This window comes from Microtus pennsylvanicus, chromosome 13 (assembly GCF_037038515.1).
Source record: "Microtus pennsylvanicus isolate mMicPen1 chromosome 13, mMicPen1.hap1, whole genome shotgun sequence".
NCBI classification, from domain to species: Eukaryota; Metazoa; Chordata; class Mammalia; order Rodentia; family Cricetidae; genus Microtus; species Microtus pennsylvanicus.
In genome coordinates, this window is record NC_134591.1 from 55,679,025 (window position 1) to 55,697,938 (window position 18,914).

General features: G+C 46.4%; 1 protein-coding gene across 3 annotated transcripts in view; it reads left to right on the forward strand.

The window, feature by feature from the left end:
* Rhbdl2 (rhomboid like 2) overlaps nt 1-18,914 on the forward strand; it is a 46,066-nt gene that overhangs the window by 15,147 nt on the left and 12,005 nt on the right. For all 3 annotated transcript variants that reach the window (XM_075945489.1, XM_075945491.1, XM_075945490.1), the window contains exons 2-4: nt 6,358-6,620; nt 11,704-11,852; nt 14,805-14,917. In XM_075945489.1, coding sequence (XP_075801604.1) covers nt 6,378-6,620; nt 11,704-11,852; nt 14,805-14,917 — 505 coding nt within the window. In that variant the 5' untranslated portion in view covers nt 6,358-6,377. The remainder of the gene's footprint in view (nt 1-6,357; nt 6,621-11,703; nt 11,853-14,804; nt 14,918-18,914) is intronic.

Sequence of the window (18,914 nt, forward strand, 5' to 3'; positions counted from 1 at the left end):
GCAAGGGAGAGGGCTGCTTGTTCATCCTGGCCACCCAGCTAGCTTAGCCCCGAAATAACCACACAGAAACTGTGCTCATTAAATTACTGCTTGGCTAACATTGGCTAACTCTTACACTTTGATTTAGCCCATTTCTATTAATCTATGTATTGCTACATGGCAGTGGCTTACCAGATAAAATTCCCAGCATGTGTCTCTGGTGGATCCGTGGTGTCTCTCTCCGACTCTGCCTTCTTCCTCCCAGCATTCAGTTCTGTTTTTCCGACTTACCTAAGTTCTGCCCTATCAAAAGGCCAAGACAGTTTCTTTATTCATTAACCAATGAAAACAACACATAAACAGAAGGAACTCCTACACCATTTCCCCTTTTCTGTTTAAACAAAAAGGAAGGCTTTAACTTTAACATAGTAAAATTACATAACAAAATAGGTATCGAGCAAAAACTACAGTTACAATATTTATATCTACTTTATCTTTTATCATAACTAAGGAAAACTATACCTATAAATTCTTCAACTCCATCAAAGACTCCAGAAAGATATAATATTACCTAAGTAAAACAGGAAGTGTATTGTAAGCAACTTCCAAAATTCTAGAATTGACAGAGACATCTTGCTGCCTGGACAGGTCACCCAAAGTTCTTCTGTACCACTGGGACATCCATCTTCAGCCTACAGGCCCATAGTATCCAGCAGACTTTTCCATGAAGCAGGAAACTTCAAAGACAGTTCAGTCACTTTCTTCTGTGTCCTGCAGACTGTCTTGCAGACTCTTTGATAAAACAGGAACCCCGAAGGACCATCTCACCTTTAGGCAAGTTCAGCAATCCTCTCTCTGTGGGTACCGCATGTCCAGTGAAGCAGTCCAGGCAAGAGCAGTGTCTTGCCCAAATAGCTTACAAACTCCATAAGGAGCCTCTTCAATGGCCATCTTCCTCTTGAAGTAGCTGGTGCTGCCAGAAAAAAATGTGTCTCATTGTCATGAAAAGTCCTAAGTTATTAAAACATTTAAATGCCATATTCTGAAGGTCTCTGAAAGATTTGACGAATACATATCTAACTTAAATATATCTCTATACATCTGAAAAATCTAACTAATATGACTATAAGCTTGATTATTATAGATTGTCTATTAACCTATATTTTTTAATTATACATTACATTTTTAAATGAACTATACAATCACAATACCTTAATCAAAAGCAGAAATATACATATAACAAAATTGACCTCAAATTTTTATTAATAAACCAAGATCCATACCAATGCAAACTATTCATACCTATATCATATACCCCTGTAAATGTAAAAAACATTTATAGACAATATTTGGGAATGTGGGTGCAGTTTTGTCTATACTGTTTCCTGCTGACTGGGGGCGTTGTTAATCAGGCCTTTCATGATGTATCCTGTCTGCTAGGTTCATCTCAGTCAGCAGTTGGGTGAAGTAATTTTTTGAGGGTGTTCATGGCAACCTTTCAGGGGGCGTGGTCTATCATCCCATAGTGGTCTAGAAGCAGTCCACAGGTTCTCATCTTCTGTGAAAACAAAAGAACCTCTTTTCCATTTCAACAAAGAGTAGGCAGCAAAAACTAGCAGCACATTAGAAGGTGTATCTTGCTGACATGAAAGAAAATGCCAGGAACCCTCATGATCTTTGCTTAATGAGTCACGGAGCTGTCAGAGGAGTAAATACCCACTCGAGTGACATGGTAATGAAGTGACCGAACAGGCAACTGGATAGCTGTGGGTGCTTTCGTATCTCAGAGAGGCTTTTGAGGCTGGGATCATTGCCACCTGCTTTGCCTTGAGGCCATGTTGCATTTCCTTAGGCCTCTGTAAATGTCTTGTTATTTATATAAAGGGTGCTCCCAGCCAGCTGCGGTGACATGTACCTGTAATCCCTGCACCTGGGAGGCAGAGGCAAGAGGATCAGGAGTTCAAGACCAACTTTGGCTATATAACAAGTTAATGGCAACAAGAGATCCTGGGCTATATGATACTTTGTCTTTTTTTTTTTCTTTAGATTGGTTTTTCAAGACAGGGTTTCTCTGTAGCTTTGGAGCTTGTACTGGAACTAGCTCTTGTAGACCAGGCTGGCCTCGAACTCACAGAGATCCACCTACCCCTGCCTCCCAGGGACTGGGATTAAAGGCATGCAAAACTACCACCCAGTTTAGGCTGGCTTTTTTATTCACTCAGGACCTCCTGCCTAGGAGCAGCAGTGGGGCGGGGCTTACCCATGTCAATCATCAATAAAAATAATGCCCCAGGTTTGCCCACAGTCTAACCTGATGTCAGCATTTTCTCATTTGAAGTCCCCCTTCCCCTCTAGCTCATGTCAAGATGACAGAAAAGGGTTGGAGAGATGGCTCAGCGGTTAAGAGCATTGCCTGCTCTTCCAAAGGTCCGGAGTTCAATTCCCAGCAACCACATGGTGGCTCACAACCATCTGTAATGAGGTCTGGTGCCCTCTTCTGGCCTGCAGACAGAATATTGTATACATAATAAATAAATATTACAAAAAAAATAGATGACAGAAAATCTAAGCAGAACACAAGTCATCCTTATTTTTCTGGTTCCTTTTATAAATGTAAAGTTGCATTGTCAACAATGTGGAATTTTATTCCCTCATACAATGATCATATATGGTAATTAAGTTTATAATGGTGCTGCTTCCTAGGAGGGTAATAATTCCTAATTAAACTTACTTGTTTGTTTGCAGCACTGGGGATCCACCCCACAACATGCTTATGTGGGTGAGCCCTTGACGAGCTACGTTCCCAGCCCTGACCTTATTTGAACGCTTTCATGTTTATGAGTGGAAGCTGCTGGTCTCAGCGACTACGTATAGGAATCTAATGTCTGGCCCTGGGTCAGGTGCGAGTGGGAAGGGAGAAGGTGCCGGGGTGGGAAACAGACTCTATTGTCCGAAAAATTGCTGTCCAAAAGAAAAATGAAAGGTTTTGCTCCTTCCTGAACTCACTGAGAATAACACATTGTACCATGGAGTCAGGCCTGAGGCGATTCATCTGGAAATAAGTTGGGTTTGATTTGATTCCCAATAAGTTGCTTGTGAAAACAGACTCATTCAACCTTTCCACCTACCCATCCATCCATCCATCTATCCATCCATCCATTCATCCACCCATCCATCCATCATCCATCCATCCATCCATCCACCCACCCTCCCACCCATCCATCCATCCACCCACCCACCTACCACCCACCCATCTATCCACCTATCCACCCACCCATCCACCCATCCATTCCACCCACCCATCCATCCATCCATCCATCCATCCATCCATCATCCACATATCCATCCATCCACCCTCCCATCCATCCATCCACCCTCCCACCCACCCACCCACCCATCCATCCACCCTCCCACCCTCCCATCCATCCATCCATCCACCCACCCACCCTCCCACCACCCATCCATCCATTCATCCATCCATCCACCCACTCACCCATCCATCTATCTATCCTTCCACCCATCCATCCACCCATCCATCCATCCATCCATCCACCCACCCTCCCACCCATCCATCCATCCACCCACCCACCTACCACCCACCCATCTATCCACCTATCCACCCACCCATCCACCCATCCATTCCACCCACCCATCCATCCATCCATCCATCCATCCATCCATCCATCATCCACATATCCATCCATCCACCCTCCCACCCATCCACCTACCCATCCATCCATCCACCCTCCCACCCACCCACCCACCCATCCATCCACCCTCCCACCCTCCCATCCATCCATCCATCCACCCACCCACCCTCCCACCACCCATCCATCCATTCATCCATCCATCCACCCACTCACCCATCCATCTATCTATCCTTCCACCCATCCATCCACCCATCCATCCATCCATCCACCTTCCGACCCACCCATCCACCCACCCACCCATCCATCTATGGATCCTTCCATCCACGCACCTACATACTCACTCATCCATTACCAGTAATAATGAATGATTATGGAATGTTTCCTGTGTGCCAGATGTTGCCCAACTATCACTTATATGTTAGCTAAAATCATGCCCCCGGTTGCTGCCATGATCTCTACTTCAGACTGGAAATCTGAGGGGCACCTAGTATTGCCATGACTAAGGATGTAGGTTATATGCATCAAATAACTAAAGACAGGCACACAAACAACAGCTCATCCTGGAAGCTTGGCCACAATAGGTACAGGTGAAAACAACTTATTAGCTATCAACAGATGTGTGGATACCCAAGCTGTGAGGTACCACCTGTACACTACAATATATTCATCCACATAAGAACTGTAGCTGGTTGTGGTGGCACATGCAGGTAGGACTTGCGGAAGGAGGCAGAGGCAGGAGGATTATGAGTCCGAGCCAGCCTGGGCTACACATTAAAAAGAGAATAAAAAAAAAAGAAAAGAAAAAAGGGAAAGAACAGTAGTTCATGCTACAACATAGATAACTCTAGAAAACACTGTGAGAGAAGCCAGAAAGAAAACACAGGACACATTTCCTGAGCTTTCCAGATACTGCCAGGTCCCAGGAGCAGATTAGAGGCTACGGGAGAAGAGGGAGAAACCCCAAGAGGGCAGAGACTGCTCAATGTGGGTGAGCCTTCTGTGGAGGGCGAGGAAAACTTTTTGGAACCAGATGGTGATAATGATTACACAACTTTGTAAGTACACTCAATATCACCAGACTGTTTAAATGGTTAAAATAGTTCCATGTCACTAAAGCCATTTTTTAAAACATTCATTTATTTTGTGGGTGGGGTGGGGTCAGTCTCTCCTCTACTCTTGGTTCTCGGGATTGATTTCATGTCATCAGGCTCGACGCTGAGCCATCCTACCAGCCCAAGGTTCCTAGTGTGTACCGTAGTTTAAAAAAAGTAATTTGGGGTTCAATGTATATGACTTTCTTGAGGTACCCTTACAGTCGGTATGTGGACGAGTTCAGCGTTTCTGTTGTTGAGATGGAGTCTGGCTGTGTTGCCCAAGCTGGCTGTGGTCACACCCCTGGGATCAAGTGCTCTTCCTCCCTCAGCCTGCCGAGTGCTGGAACTACAGAACTACGGGCCGGGCCGTGTTGCCACACTCGGCTAGGACTGTAGTTTTAAGATTGGTCTCGTGTATCTCAGGGTAACAGCCAATTGGCTACACAGCAGAGGAAGGCTTTGAACTTCTGATCCTCTGACTGCTACCCTCCAAGTGCTGGGCTGACAGAGCAACCACACCTAGTTTATGTGGTGTTGGGGATCAAACCAGAGCCTTGCACATGCTATACACAAGTACTCGACCAACTGAGGGACATCCTTAGTCCCCCAAACTGTCTGGATCCGTGGGTATGCTTTTTTATTTAAAAGAACATATTCAATTATTTATCTACTTTATTACTTATTTGTTTAGATAAGAAATCTTGTAGCCCAGACTTGCTTTTTGGTTTTTGTTTTTCGAGACAGGGTTTTCCTGTGCAGCCCTGGCTGTGCTGGAACTCTCTCTGCACACCAGGCTGGCCTCAAACTCACAGAGATCTGCCTGCCTCTTCCTCCCAAGTGCTGGGATTAAAGGCGTGCGCCACTACTTCCCTTCAACCTGAGCTTGCTCTGAATTTACTATATTGCTAAGGGTGTTCTTAACCCCTTGCCTCTGCTTCTCAAGCTGTGTATTGTAAATTACACTTGAGAATTATTTTCTGCGTGTTGTGGGGTAGTCAGAAGATGGCTTTCAGGACTCAGTTCTCCTTCCTGTAGGGGTCCGCGGGGTCGCACACGTCATCCAGCTTGGCAGCAGACCCCTTTCCTCACTGAGTTTCCTCACAGGCCCATGGCTTTTTATTGTTTTGCTTTTATAAAGAGAAGAGCACACAGAGTTTACTACATGCCTAAGGTCTATGAGCATCAGACTCCCTGTTTTAAAAATTACTTTTGTTTTCTGTGTGGGTGTGGACCACAGTGAGCATGTGGAAGTCAGAGGGCAAACTGCAGGATTTGGTTCTGTTCTTTACAGCACAGTGTGGATCCCAGGGATCAAACTCAGGCTGCCAGGTTTGGTAGCAAGTGCCTTTACCTACTAGGTTGTTACACACACCACACACACACACACACACACACACACACACACACACACACACACACCAGTGTTTTACCTGCCCCAAACCCCCATGTTTTAAAACATTTACAAAATAGTATGGTAAAAACACCATTTGTGGCCACTTAGGTTTGGACCACTTTGATGGTCTTTAGCTGCCTCCTAGCTCCATGCGCAGGAAGGACCAGGAAGACAAATAGTTTTCCAAAGAGCCCAGGAAAGAGCCTCATCTCGTTTCCCCCCACATTCATGTCTGCTCCAGGTGGAGGGAGGACCAGGCCGATGGCTGCTGCTGATGATGTGGAGATGGAGACTGTGAATCTGAATACGGAGAGAGCGGGGAAGGAAGAGCTGGAGGAGGAGAAGATGAGGGAGGACGGCGAAGGTAAAGACTTCCCCAGGAGCAGAAAGGTCCACAGGATTGTCTCAAAGTGGATGCTTCCAGAGCCAGTCCGAAGAACATACCTGGAGCGAGCCAACTGCCTCCCGCCGCCAGTCTTTATCATCTCCATCAGCCTGGCTGAGGTAAACACTGCCGCCGAGCAAGGGGCCCTCACACCCGGTCAGACGGGAAGCTGCAGAGAGAGTGGGGACAAAGCCCACCTTAGAGGAGAAAGCATGCAGGAAGAGGGCATAGAAGGACGAGGGCAGGACGCACAGCCTCTGCCCCTTCACTGCTCCCAGAGCGGATCTGCTCAGTCACTGCCAACCCAGGCGCTGGTTTCATCCATGATGGAAATTTGATGCTTGACATTGGCTGATTTCACTAACTTCATTTCATTTTAGCTGGTGGGGTTTATAGAAACCAGGGGACTTTGGGCATGCAAATTAGTTTCCCCCCCCCCCCCGCAGCCCCCAAAACAGGGTTTCTCTGTGTAGCTCTGTAGACCAGGCTGGCCTCGAACTCACAGAGATTCACCTGCCTCTGCCTACTGAGTGCTGGGATTAAAGGTGTGCACCACCTCCCCTCCCCACTTTTTTTTTTGAGATGGGATCTGATGTTGTAGCTCAGGCTGGCCATAAACACACTATAATCCTTTTGTAACAACCACCCGGGTGTTGGGATGACAGGCATGCACCACCATATTTAGCTTGCAAATTGACTTTATCTCATGAAACAAAACAGACTGGCCGGTCAGGTTGGCCTGGGTGTATATTTAGAGCAGTCTCCAGCTGCCTGAGCTTCAGAGGAAAATGTGGCACCTGCTGTGGGTGGACTGTGGGCTGATGGGCTGTGTTCTCGGTCTATGACCTGCTCGGCTTCCCTGGTTTCCAGAAAGAGGACAAAGCTCAGAGAGGTGGGGGATGAGTCACCACGGGTGTGTCTTAGTGCCTGGGAAGGGCCGGCCCCTCCTGTCCTCAGTAAATCCAAGGTTTTTCTCCTTGGCAGCTGTCTTAGGAATGAGTTGGTAGAGATGACTGCCTGGAGGGGCATGACTTCAGGGGCCTTAAGATGTCCCTCCTGTAATCCTCTTAATTCCCACTAATGCCCTGGTTTAGGTGTCCAGGGACTGTAGTAGTCAGGGCTCCCAGCAGAACAGAACCAATAGGGTGTGAGGAAGGGAACTGGAAGGGGAGGGGGTTTCAGCTCTCCAAACTCCAGGGCAAGCTGGAGACCCATTAAAGGTTTTTTTACTGAGTCCAAGGCCACTTGCTAGTATAATTCTTTATCTCAAGAAATAGTCTTTTTGCTGGGCGGTGGTGGCGCACGCCTTTAATCCCAGCACTCAGTAGGCAGAGGTAGGCGGATCTCTGTGAGTTCGAGGCCAGCCTGGTCTACAAGAGCTAGTTCCAGGACAGGAACCAAAAGATACGGAGAAACCCTGTCTCGAAAATCCAAAAAAAAAAAAAAAAAAAGAACTAGTCTTTTTCTATTAATGCTTTCTTCTGAATCTTCACACAAGATGGAGGGAAAAGGGTACTAAATTAAATATTCATCTCATCACAAGAAATGATCTCAGGTGGGCATGGGGACATGATCTTGTAATATTAGACTTGGAAACTGAAGTAGAAGAATCTTGAGTTTAAGAGAGCCTGGACTACACAGCAAGTTTGAGGCTAGCCTAGGCTATATAGTGGGATGCTGCAACTAAGTAATTCACTAGCTAGCTAAGTAGTTAATGCGTAGACAATACACAAAAGAGCAAAAAACTCATAGAAACATCTGGAATGATTAAAGATGTATCTGAGTCTATATGAACCTTGCCAAATTGAACATAAAATGAACCATTGCAGAAACCAAACCTTTCATAGCAAGTGTGCAACCATTTCCTGTAGCAGGCTTTCTTGGATCACCAACCACTACCAAATCAAGACAAGAAGACTTATTGTCAATTATGAATGCTCAGCCTTAGTTTAGGCTTGTCCCACCAGCCTTTTTTAACATATATTAACCTGTTTTTCTTCGTCTACATTTTGCCTTGGGGCCTTTAACCTTTCTTTCCATCTGCATGTTCGGCTTTCCTGCTTCCTCCATGTCTGACTGGGGGGCCCCAGGTGTTGCCCTCTTTCTCTCCTCTTCTCTCTTGAGCCTAGATTCCCCCTCTGACTTATTCTTTCTGCCCAGCAATCCTGCCTATCCCTCTTCTGCCTAACTATTGGCTGTTCAGCTTTTTATTGGACCAATCAGGTGCCTTAAGCAGGCAAGGTGAAACAAATACAACACATCTTTACATGGTTAAACAAACGCAGCACAAACAACTGTAACACATCTAGTAATATTCCACAGCCATTTCCAGAGGCATCTTTCTTATGGGGCTTTATTACAAGACTGGGAAGCAAGCATTAGGCTCTGTGTCTGGATTGTCTGTGTGTCTGGACTACTCAGTGTGACTGTGCATCCCCCAGTACTGAGTGCGCGTGAGGACAAGGGAGGCGCTGGAGAAAGAATGGGAGGTGATCTCATGTTTAAGAATAAGGCAGTGCTTTGAGAGCATCGCTCCCCACAGTGAGGTCCTGGAGCAGGGGCCGTAGTCGCTGCCTCTTACAGGAGAACCAGTTGAGGAATTTGCTCTGTTGATAGAGGACTTGCCTAACATGTTTGAAACCCAGGATTTACTCCCCGACATTTTGTAAAACCAGATACAGTAGGACATACCTGTAATCCTAGCTCTCAAGAACTGGAGACAGGAGGATGGGAACTTCCAGCAAGGTCACCCCTTGCCACTTTGCAAGTTCAAGGCCAGTCTGGGATTCATGAAACTCTGTCTCAAAAAGAGAAAAGAAATGTTCTAAAAATTCTTCTATTGTTAATGTTACATAGTTCCAAAGTGCCTTAGATCTAAAACACTAATGTTGTCACAGTGTTGGCTGAGTACCTCTTTTTTTTAAATTTTTTATTTTATTTTATTTTTTTGAGATAGGATTTCTTTGTGTTATACCTCTGGCTGTCCTGGAATTCACTTTGTAGACCAGGCTGACCGAGGTCTCACAGAGATCCACCTGCCTCTGCCTCCCAAGGATTAAAGGTGTGCACCACCTCTGCCCAGGGGCTGAGTGTCTCTTAACAGAAATGCTTACAATTTCTTTGGTGCCCAAGGAAGCCAGTTATTGGATCCCTCCTGGAGCTGGAGTTACAAATGGTTGTGAGCTGCTCGATATGTGTGCTGGGAATTGAACTCTGGTCCTTTGGAAGAGCAATGTATGATTTTATTCACTGAGCCATCTCTTCAGCACCTGTATTTCAGAATATTTCTGAATAATTTTTTAAATTATGAGTATATGTGTGTGGGAGTAGGGAGGGTTGTGCATGTGAGTGCAGGTACCTTCGGAGGCCAGAAGAGGGCACTAGATTCCCGGGAGCTGGAGTTAGAAGCAGTTGTAAGCTGTTCGGTGTGGACGCTGTGAACTGAACTCAGGTCTTCTGCAGGAGCAGTGGATACATTCTTCATGGCTGAGACGTCTATCCGGCTCCAATTTTGGACTATTTGAATAGACTTTAGTATACCTGAATCTAAAAGTTTGGGTCTGGGGAAATAGTTCAGTCTGTAAAATACTTCCCATGTGGGCATGCGGACGGGACTTTGATCCCCAGAGTCCATGTTAAAGAGTCAGGAGTTAGGGTGTGCGCTTGCATCCCAGCTCTACGGAGGTGGAGACAAATGGATGGATTCCCGAGGCTTGCTAGTCAGCTAGCCTTGCCTACCGTTTGAGCTTCAGGTGAATGAGAGACTCCGTCTCAAAAAGCAATGTGTCTGGCGCCTGAGGAATGACGCCTGATGTTGACCTCTGGCCTCCACGTGTAAGTGCACACCCATGAAGGTCAGCACGCGCATAGAAACCTGAAACTTGTCCTCTAAATTTTTACTACTTTATGTGTATGGTGTTCTGCCTGTGTATGTGTGTGTACCACATGTGTGTCTCATGTCCTCAGAGGCCAGATAACTGGAGTTAGAGGTGGTTGTGAGCCACTGTGTGGGTGACGGGAATCAAATTTGAACCCTCTGGAAGATCACTGAACCATCTCTTTGGATGTCTAAAACTTTTTGAAGTGTCACATTGGTTTTCAAAAACTTCAAAATTGGGAGCATTTTGGATTTTAAATTTTATATTCCAGAGGCTGAACCTGCACTATTAACTAACCTTCAGGCTTTACTTGGATTTGATTGATTTTCTCACTAATGTCTCCTTCTCGTCCTCTGATCCCTTCCAATACGGGGTTTCACACTGCATTAAGTTGTCCTGCCTCCCCAGGCTCCTCTGATTCAGTACGGCTTCTCAGTGTCTTTCATGACCTTGATAAAGATGAAGTATATTGGCCAGGTACCCTGTAGAGTGTCCTTGTCTGGGGCTGTCTGATTATTTTTTTCATAGTTAGGCTAGAGTTGGGAAGAATGTCATAGAATGTAAAGTGGCCTTCCCATCACATCAGGAGGTAGGACCTCACACGACATCACTGGGACACGGGACCTCACACGACATCACTGGGACACGGGACCTCACACGACATCACTAGGACACGGGACCTCACATGACATCACTGGGACATGGGACCTCACATGACATCACTGGGACACGGGACCTCACATGACATCACTGGGACACAGGACCTCACATGACATCACTGGGACACGGGACCTCACATGACATCACTGGGACACAGGACCTCATATGACATCACTGGGACACGGGACCTCACACGACATCACTAGGACACGGGACCTCATATGACATCACTGGGACATGGGCCTCACATGACATCACTGGGACACAGGACCTCACACGACATCACTGGGACACAGGACCTCACATGACATCACTGGGGTACCGATCTTCATCACTGTCTGCCAGGTTTCTGGGCTGTGAAGTCAGAGTGAAGGTGAGGGACACAGGCCATGTAATCAGGAAGGGTGACAGAGCACAGAGTGACAACAGAGGGTAGGAGAGCGAAGAGAAAGGGACTCAGGCTGCTTCACTACAATCTGGCCTAACCTGCTCCTCACCATGAGGAAGTCTGACCATCCTGGGAGATGGTGGAGAAGCTTAACTCCACCGTCTTCGGAGCCCATGAAGAGCTAATCGCTTAGGCGCAGATACTGCCCGTGGGTTTGAATGGGGCCCACCTTCAGAGGAAGCCTGGTTAACCGGCATGATTGCTCCTCCTTGACAGCTGGCCGTGTTTGTTTACTATGCTGTGTGGAAGCCTCAGAAGCAGTGGATCACTCTGGACAAGGGGATCTTGGAAAGTCCCTTAACTTATCTCCCCGAGAAGAGGGAAGAAGCCTGGAGGTTTATCTCATACATGCTGGTCCACGCCGGGTAAGGGGTGTCAGAAGAGATCAGAAGTAATTGTTAGGCTGGGCAAGGTGGCACATGCCTGTCATTCCAGTACTTGGCAGTCAGAGGCAAGAAGATCATGGCAGGTTTGAGGTCCACATGACCTACATGTTGAATTTCAGGCCAGCCACTTAAGCCAGACTCTGTCTTAAAACACAAACAAAAACAGAGGGCCTGTGAGATGGTTCAGAGGGTAAGGTAAAGACACCTGCCAAACCCAACGACCCAAGTTCAATCCCCAGAACCCACATAGTGGAAGGCGAGAACTGACCCCCACAAATTGTCTAAACACACACACACACACACACACACAGATTTTATTTTTTTAAAAAGTAAAACAAAGCAGGGTGCAATGGAACATACCTTGAATCCCAGCAGTAGGAAAGCAGATGCAAGCAGACTCCTGAATTGAAATCTAGCCGGGTCTACACAGAATTCCAGGTCAGCCATGGCTACATAGTGAGATCCTGCCAGAGGATGGGGGTGGGGTGAAGGAAGAGAGATAAAAAAATCCAAATTGCCACTGATCTGTTTGGAACATTTGTTGTTATAATTATGATGATGATTATTGGTGTGTGTGTGTATCTGCCACATGTGCACTGGTGCCCTTGGAAGCTAGAAGTACTGGACTCTGCATATCTGTCTAATGTTAGTATTGATATAAGAATGCTAATGAGCTGAACACCTTTGATTTCAGCACTCTAGAAGCAGAGAACTCTATGAGTTCAAGGCCAGCCTGGTCTATAGAGTGAGTTCCAGGACAGCCAGTTAGGGATACACAGAGAAACCCTGTCTTAAAAAAAAAGAGAATATTAATGAGATGAGACCAAGTCATTATCAAACCAAAAGTAGGTCACCCTACTCGGATGTCGTCCAGTCACCCTTTAGGTGAAGAAGCAGAACTGAATCAACCACCAGTCCGCCTCCTCCAAACGCACTGTAAAAATTAACTTGTGAGCATATTGACTGATGCGCACTAGGATTTAACCGACTCTCTACCAGTTAGCAGCTCAAGGAGGTACAGAAGCCACATAGGTGGAACTGGAGAGAAGGCACAGTGGTTAAGAGCACTTGTTGGGCATGGTCTCATGTGTGTGTCACCTCAGCGCTGTGACAAGTGGAGACAGGAAGATTGCTGGTGCTCGCTAGCTGCCAGCCTAGCTGACTAACACAGGCCTCGGGTTCAGGAGAGGCGCTGCCTCAGTGAATGATGGAAGAGAAGCCCCAGCGCCCTCTCCTGGGCTCAGGGTACAGTTACACAACACCTGTACCTCCCTCCCCCCTACACACACACACACACACACACACACACATACACACACACACACACACACACACACACACGAGGGAAGGAAGCAAAAAAGAAAGATAATGAACAGGGAGGCAATGTTTGCTTCCTAGTTTTGTTTACAGTTCCTCCCTCCCTCCCTCCTTCCCTCCCTCCCTCCTTGTTTCCCTCCCTCCCTGCTTCCCTCCCTCCCTCCTTTCCTTCCTCTCTTCCCCCTTCTCTCTCTCTCTCTCTCTCTCTCTCTCTCTCTCTCTCTCTCTCTCTCTCTCTCTCTCTTTCTCTCTGTAGTTCTTGCTGTTCTAGAACTCACTCTGTAGACTAGGCTGACCACAAACTCACAGAGGTGCCCCTGTCTCTGCCTCCTGAGTGCTGGGATTAAAGGCGTGCGCTACCACCACTGCCCAGTCATTTACAGTTTCTTAAATGTGAGAGCCTCTCAAGACCTACTCAGAATCAGGTGATCCATGGGTGCTCGCCTGCAATCTCAATGGGTGGGAGGTAGAGACAGGAGGATCAAGACTTCAAGGCCAGCATAGGCTGCGCATCTCAAAAAAAAAAAAAAAAAGAAAAGAAAAAGTGTGAAAAGTGTTAACTCATTGTGTTTGGTCCCCCATGCCCACTGTGGCCAGCAGATTGCTTGTGGCTATCCTGCTTCTTCAGGGGAGCCCTGTGGTATTGGGTGAATTGAACTTCACCCATGTGACCCACCCCACCCTGGATTTAAATGACCGGTTTTTGATCAGTGACTAAGCAGACACCCAGGGCAGGGTGCTGGGTGCTTTGCATAAAACCCGGAGCTTCATGTGTGCTGAGCAAGTTTTTCATTAAAATTTGTTTTGAGACAGGGTCTCATGATGTAGCCCTGGCTGTACTGGAACTAACTACGTAGATCAGAATGGCCTTGAACTCATAGAAATCCACCTGCCTCTGCCTCCCAGGAAAAGGAATGAAAGTAGTGCTCCACCATGCCTGGACTTCATCCTTCTAGTTGGTTTCCTTGGTGTTTGTTTCAGTTATAATTGTTGTAAAGCAGAATTTATACATTTATATTTCTAAAATACTTTCATTTGTTTTACATATTGAAGCTTCAGGTAAGATTTTATTTCAAAATAGATAAGAGTTGGGCTGGAGAGATGGCTAAGCCATTAAGAGCCATTGACAGCTCTTCCAGAGGTCCCTAATTCAATTCCCAGCAGCCACATGGTGGCTCACAGCCTTCTATAGTGGGATCTAATGCCCTCTTCTGGGGTGCAGGCACACATGCAAATAGATCACTATATACATAAAAAAGTTTTAAGAATTATTTTTTAAAAAGAGAAGAGAAAAAAAGAGAACGAAACAGACAACAGAGTTGCCTGCTTAAAAAAAAAACTAGAATGGAGACTGGCTCAGTGGTTAAGAAGGCTTGCTGCTCAGCCAGGAGGACGGTAACTGTGATCCTAAGACTCACATGGAGTGACCCACAGTTTCCGTGACTCCAGCAACAAATGATGCGGCACTTTCTTTTGGCTGCCACAGGGGCTCGCTCTCTCTGTCTATTAAAAGATAGGCAATAAGATTCTAGCACATTCTTAAGGAGCACTACCACATGCAAGTCTCCCATGACCACAGCCGCTTGGATATTTGACCGGTGTTTGTCTCTGCAGAGTCCAGCACATCGTGGGCAATCTTTTCATGCAGCTCGTTCTGGGCATCCCCTTGGAAATGGTCCACAAAGGCCTCCGAGTGGGGCTGGTGTACCTGGCAGGAGTCCTTGCAGGTCAGTGTTCTGGGGGACATGGATTCGACACGTTTGGGCTCTTGAGACGAAGCCAAAGGTAACAGATGCCTACAGTGGGCTTTTTGCTGCAGTCAATATTTACTGCACCCAGCATATGACATGCATAATTATAATATGCTAAGGAACATGGTAAGTATTAGAGATGACTGGTCTAGAGATTAGATATTAGAGATGTTCCAAGCGCCTGAAGAAAGATCACAGTGGCTGTCCTCAGATTAACCTCATAGCATTCACACGATTCAAAACTGCAAACAGCTTGGTGTTTGGATCTTGAAGCCCCTGATCTGCTAGACCAAAGGGCCTGGAGAGTAACATGGCCAGATTTGTATTTAAGAAAGACACTTTGCTGGGTGTGGTGGTGCACGATTTTAACCCCAGTGCTTGGGAGGCAGTCTTCAGAGCCAGTCTAGATCAGCCAGGGCTACATAGATATCTCAAAATAAATAAATGCTCTCATTTTGAGAAAGCTGTAGATTGATATGAGTTCTAAGAAATGGTACTTTAAGATCCCAAATGCTTTGCTCGTTTGTCCCCATGTTGCCATCCTGTAAATTTTTAAAATTTTTTTAATTTATTTATTATGTATACAGTGTTCTGCCTGCAGGTAGGCATGCAGGCCAGAAGAGGGCACCAGATCTCATTACAGATGGTTGTGAGCCACCAAGTGGTTGATGGGAATTGAACTCAGGACCTCTGGAAGAGCAGCCAGTGCTCTTAACCACTGAACCAAATTCCCAGTCCACCATCCTATAAATTTTAACATAGCAACACAGCCAAGATATTCACGGTCATGAAGTTCATGGTCACGCCGTTCACGGTCATGTAGTTGAGAGAGTAAATACCCACAACCCCAGGGAACCCTCACTCTGCCTTTTTATGGCTCAGCCTCTTTCTTCCCGTCTCTCTTCCTTCTTTACCGCTGACAAGCACTAGCCTGTTCTCACTCTTTATTTGTGTCATTTCAGGAAAGCATCATGGTTAATTTTTGCCACCGCAGAGAAGTATTCTGTTTACAGTCTTGTCTTGTTTTGGTTTGGTTTTTCGAGGCAGGGTTTCTCTGTAGTTTTGGAGCCTGTCCTAGAACTAGCTCTTGTAGACCAGGCTGGCCTCGAACTCACAGAGATCTGCCTGCCTCAGCCTCCCTAGTGCTGGGATTGAAGGCGTGCACCACCACCGCCCAGCTGTGTTACAGCCTTGTCTAGTTGTTGACTCCTTGAAGGATAGCTGAGTTGTTTTATCCCTTTCCCCATTGCATTTTGAGACAGGGCATCCTGTAGCCCAGGCTAGCCTTTAACTTGCTAAATAACCAAGGATGCTCTGAATTCCTGATCCTCCTTCCACCACTTCCCCAGTGGTAGTATTCTGGGTTTATATGGTGTTGGGGACTCAGCAGCTTTCTGACTTCTAGGCAAATACCTGCTGAGCCGCATCCCCAGCCTTTCTTTTTTTCTGTTCTCTTTTCTTCTTCTTTTTTTCTTTTATGAGATAGGGTTTCTCTGTGTAGCTCTGGCTGTCCTGGAACTCTCTCTATAGACCAGGTTGACTTTGAACTCAGATATGCACCTGCCTTTGTCTCCCAAGTGCTGGGATTAAAGACACGCACCACCACCACAGCCCAACCTTTCTGTTTTTGAGACTGGTCTCATAGCTCAAGCTGCCTAAGCACTCTCTAATGTAGCCCAAGCTGGCCTCAAACACGAGATCCTCTGCCTTAGCCTTCCCCGTACTGAGATTGCCGGAATGAGTCATGTCTTAGGGTTTCTATTGCTGAGATGAAACATGTGACCAAAAAGCAAGTTGGGGAGAAAAGGTTCATTCAGCTCACACTTCAGCATTGCTAGTTACCAATGAAGGAATTCGGGGGAAAAACTCAAACAGGGCAGGAACCTGGAGGCAGAGCTGATGCAGAGGCCATGGAGGAGTGCTGCTTATTGGCTTGCTCCTCATGGCCTGCTCAGCCTGCTTTCTTATAGAACCCAGGACCACCAGCCCTGGGGTGGTACCACCCACAATGGGCTGAACCCTCCCTCATCAATCACTAATTTAAAAAATGCCCTACAGGCCTGCCTACAGTCCAATCTTTATCTTATGGAGGCATTTTCTTGACTGAAGTTCCCCCTTGATGATTTCATTTTATTATTTATTTAAATTTATTTGTTTATATATACAGTGTTCTGCCTGCCTGTATGCCTGCAGGCCAGAAGAGGGCACTGGGTATTATTACAGATGGTTGTGAGCCAAGATGTGGTTGCTGGGAATTGAACTCAGGACCTCTGGAAGAGCAGCCTGTGCTCTTAACCTCTGAGCCAATCTCCAGCCCTTCAGATAATTTTAACTTGTGTCAAATTGACATAAAATTGTCCATCACACACTACCACATCTGGTACCAATATTTTTCTCCCTTGTAGGCTTATTTTCAAATAAGATCTCGATGGGTTGTGGTGGTGCACACCTTACTTCTAGCCCTCGGGAGGTAGAGATGGATCTCTGGTTTCGAGGTCAGCCTGGTCTAGACTGAGTTCCAAGGTAGTCATGGCTACCCAGAGAAACCCTGTCTCAAAAAAACAAAACAAACAAACAAACAAACAAACAAATCCAATAAGATCTCCTGTTTTCAAATATTATTCCTGGGCACTGGATGTCAACATGTGGTTTAGGGATTACAATTCAACTCAGTTTAGTGTTTGCTTTTCCTTTCCTCCTTAGATGATGGGAGATATTTGTCAACTGCTATTGAGAGACTTGCTGATTTGTAGTGTGCAGTGGCAGGAATATGGACAGCAGGAAGCTGTCTTGAGCTATAGTAAACAGAGTGAAGGCCTGGTGCCAAGGCTTGGCTCCCCATCAGATGTATCCAGGTTCTTCTCTTTCTGTTTCTTCCTGCATCTTTTTGTCCTGTCCTCGAATACAGAGGTGTAGACTTGCGGGCCTCCTGCATCTATTACACATTCCTGCTCTGCCCAGGGCTGGATTTGAACCTGTGGGCAGCACTGCCCCAGCATCAGAGAAGTCCTGCAGGAGAACGTGAAGGGTTATCTCACAGTCTCTGGTGATTTGGGCAATTGCTTCTTGGCAGGTTTCTCTCGCCATTCAGGTCTATGGTTCCCAATCTGTTGGGATCACCTGCAAATACACTAGAACCTAGTGATTCCCAGTGGTCAAAAGAAAGCCAAGATGCCAAGTGAGCTCTCTGTCACCCTTGCCTTTTCTCTACACTTCTCCATGTGCCCTGTCACCTCAGTTTCTTACCCTGGCTACCCTGAGGTGTGCCTGCCGATCCACAGTGCCAGCATCAGAAGAAACTGTTAAGGCAGAGTGTTGGGGCCAGATCAGATCTGACTCTAGAATTCCCCTTCCCGTAAGCTCACAGGAGCACATGAAAAGACTGAGCTATGCTGCTTGCCTTCAGCTCAGCATCCGCAAACTGACTGATGGTCACAGACACCTGGAGCGCTCGGGACACCTGAGGCCGCTCAGATCCCCCTCAGATCCCACCAGACCTACTGACTCAGACAATCTGGGGACAGGACCCTGGAACCCACATTTTTGTAGGGCATTTGACAATAAAGTGAACTGTTTTATATCAACAGCAGAAGTCCCTGCTCTTTCATAGACTAATAGTTTAGTACTGTCAGTTTTCCTTGTATTAGCCTGTCTGTCATGTGACTAGTGCTAATCGGGTAGGTTTATATGTGTATTTCTGATGGCTCATGACTCCCTCTTGCCGTGTCGGTGTCTCTGAAAGGTTTGTTTGAATTATCTGCCCATTTGAAATTTTGGCTCACGTTCTTTATTGAATGGAACTGTATATGACATGCAGATATTTTCTTCTGTCTGCATTTTGTCATTCATTCCCTTTTTCGGTTTTGGTAGGGTAGGGATTGAGCCAGTGCCTACATGCTTGCTGAGCGAGGCTATACAGCTAAGCTGCCTCTGCAGCCTCTTTTCTTTCCCTACCCCTCTCTTTTTATTAGCT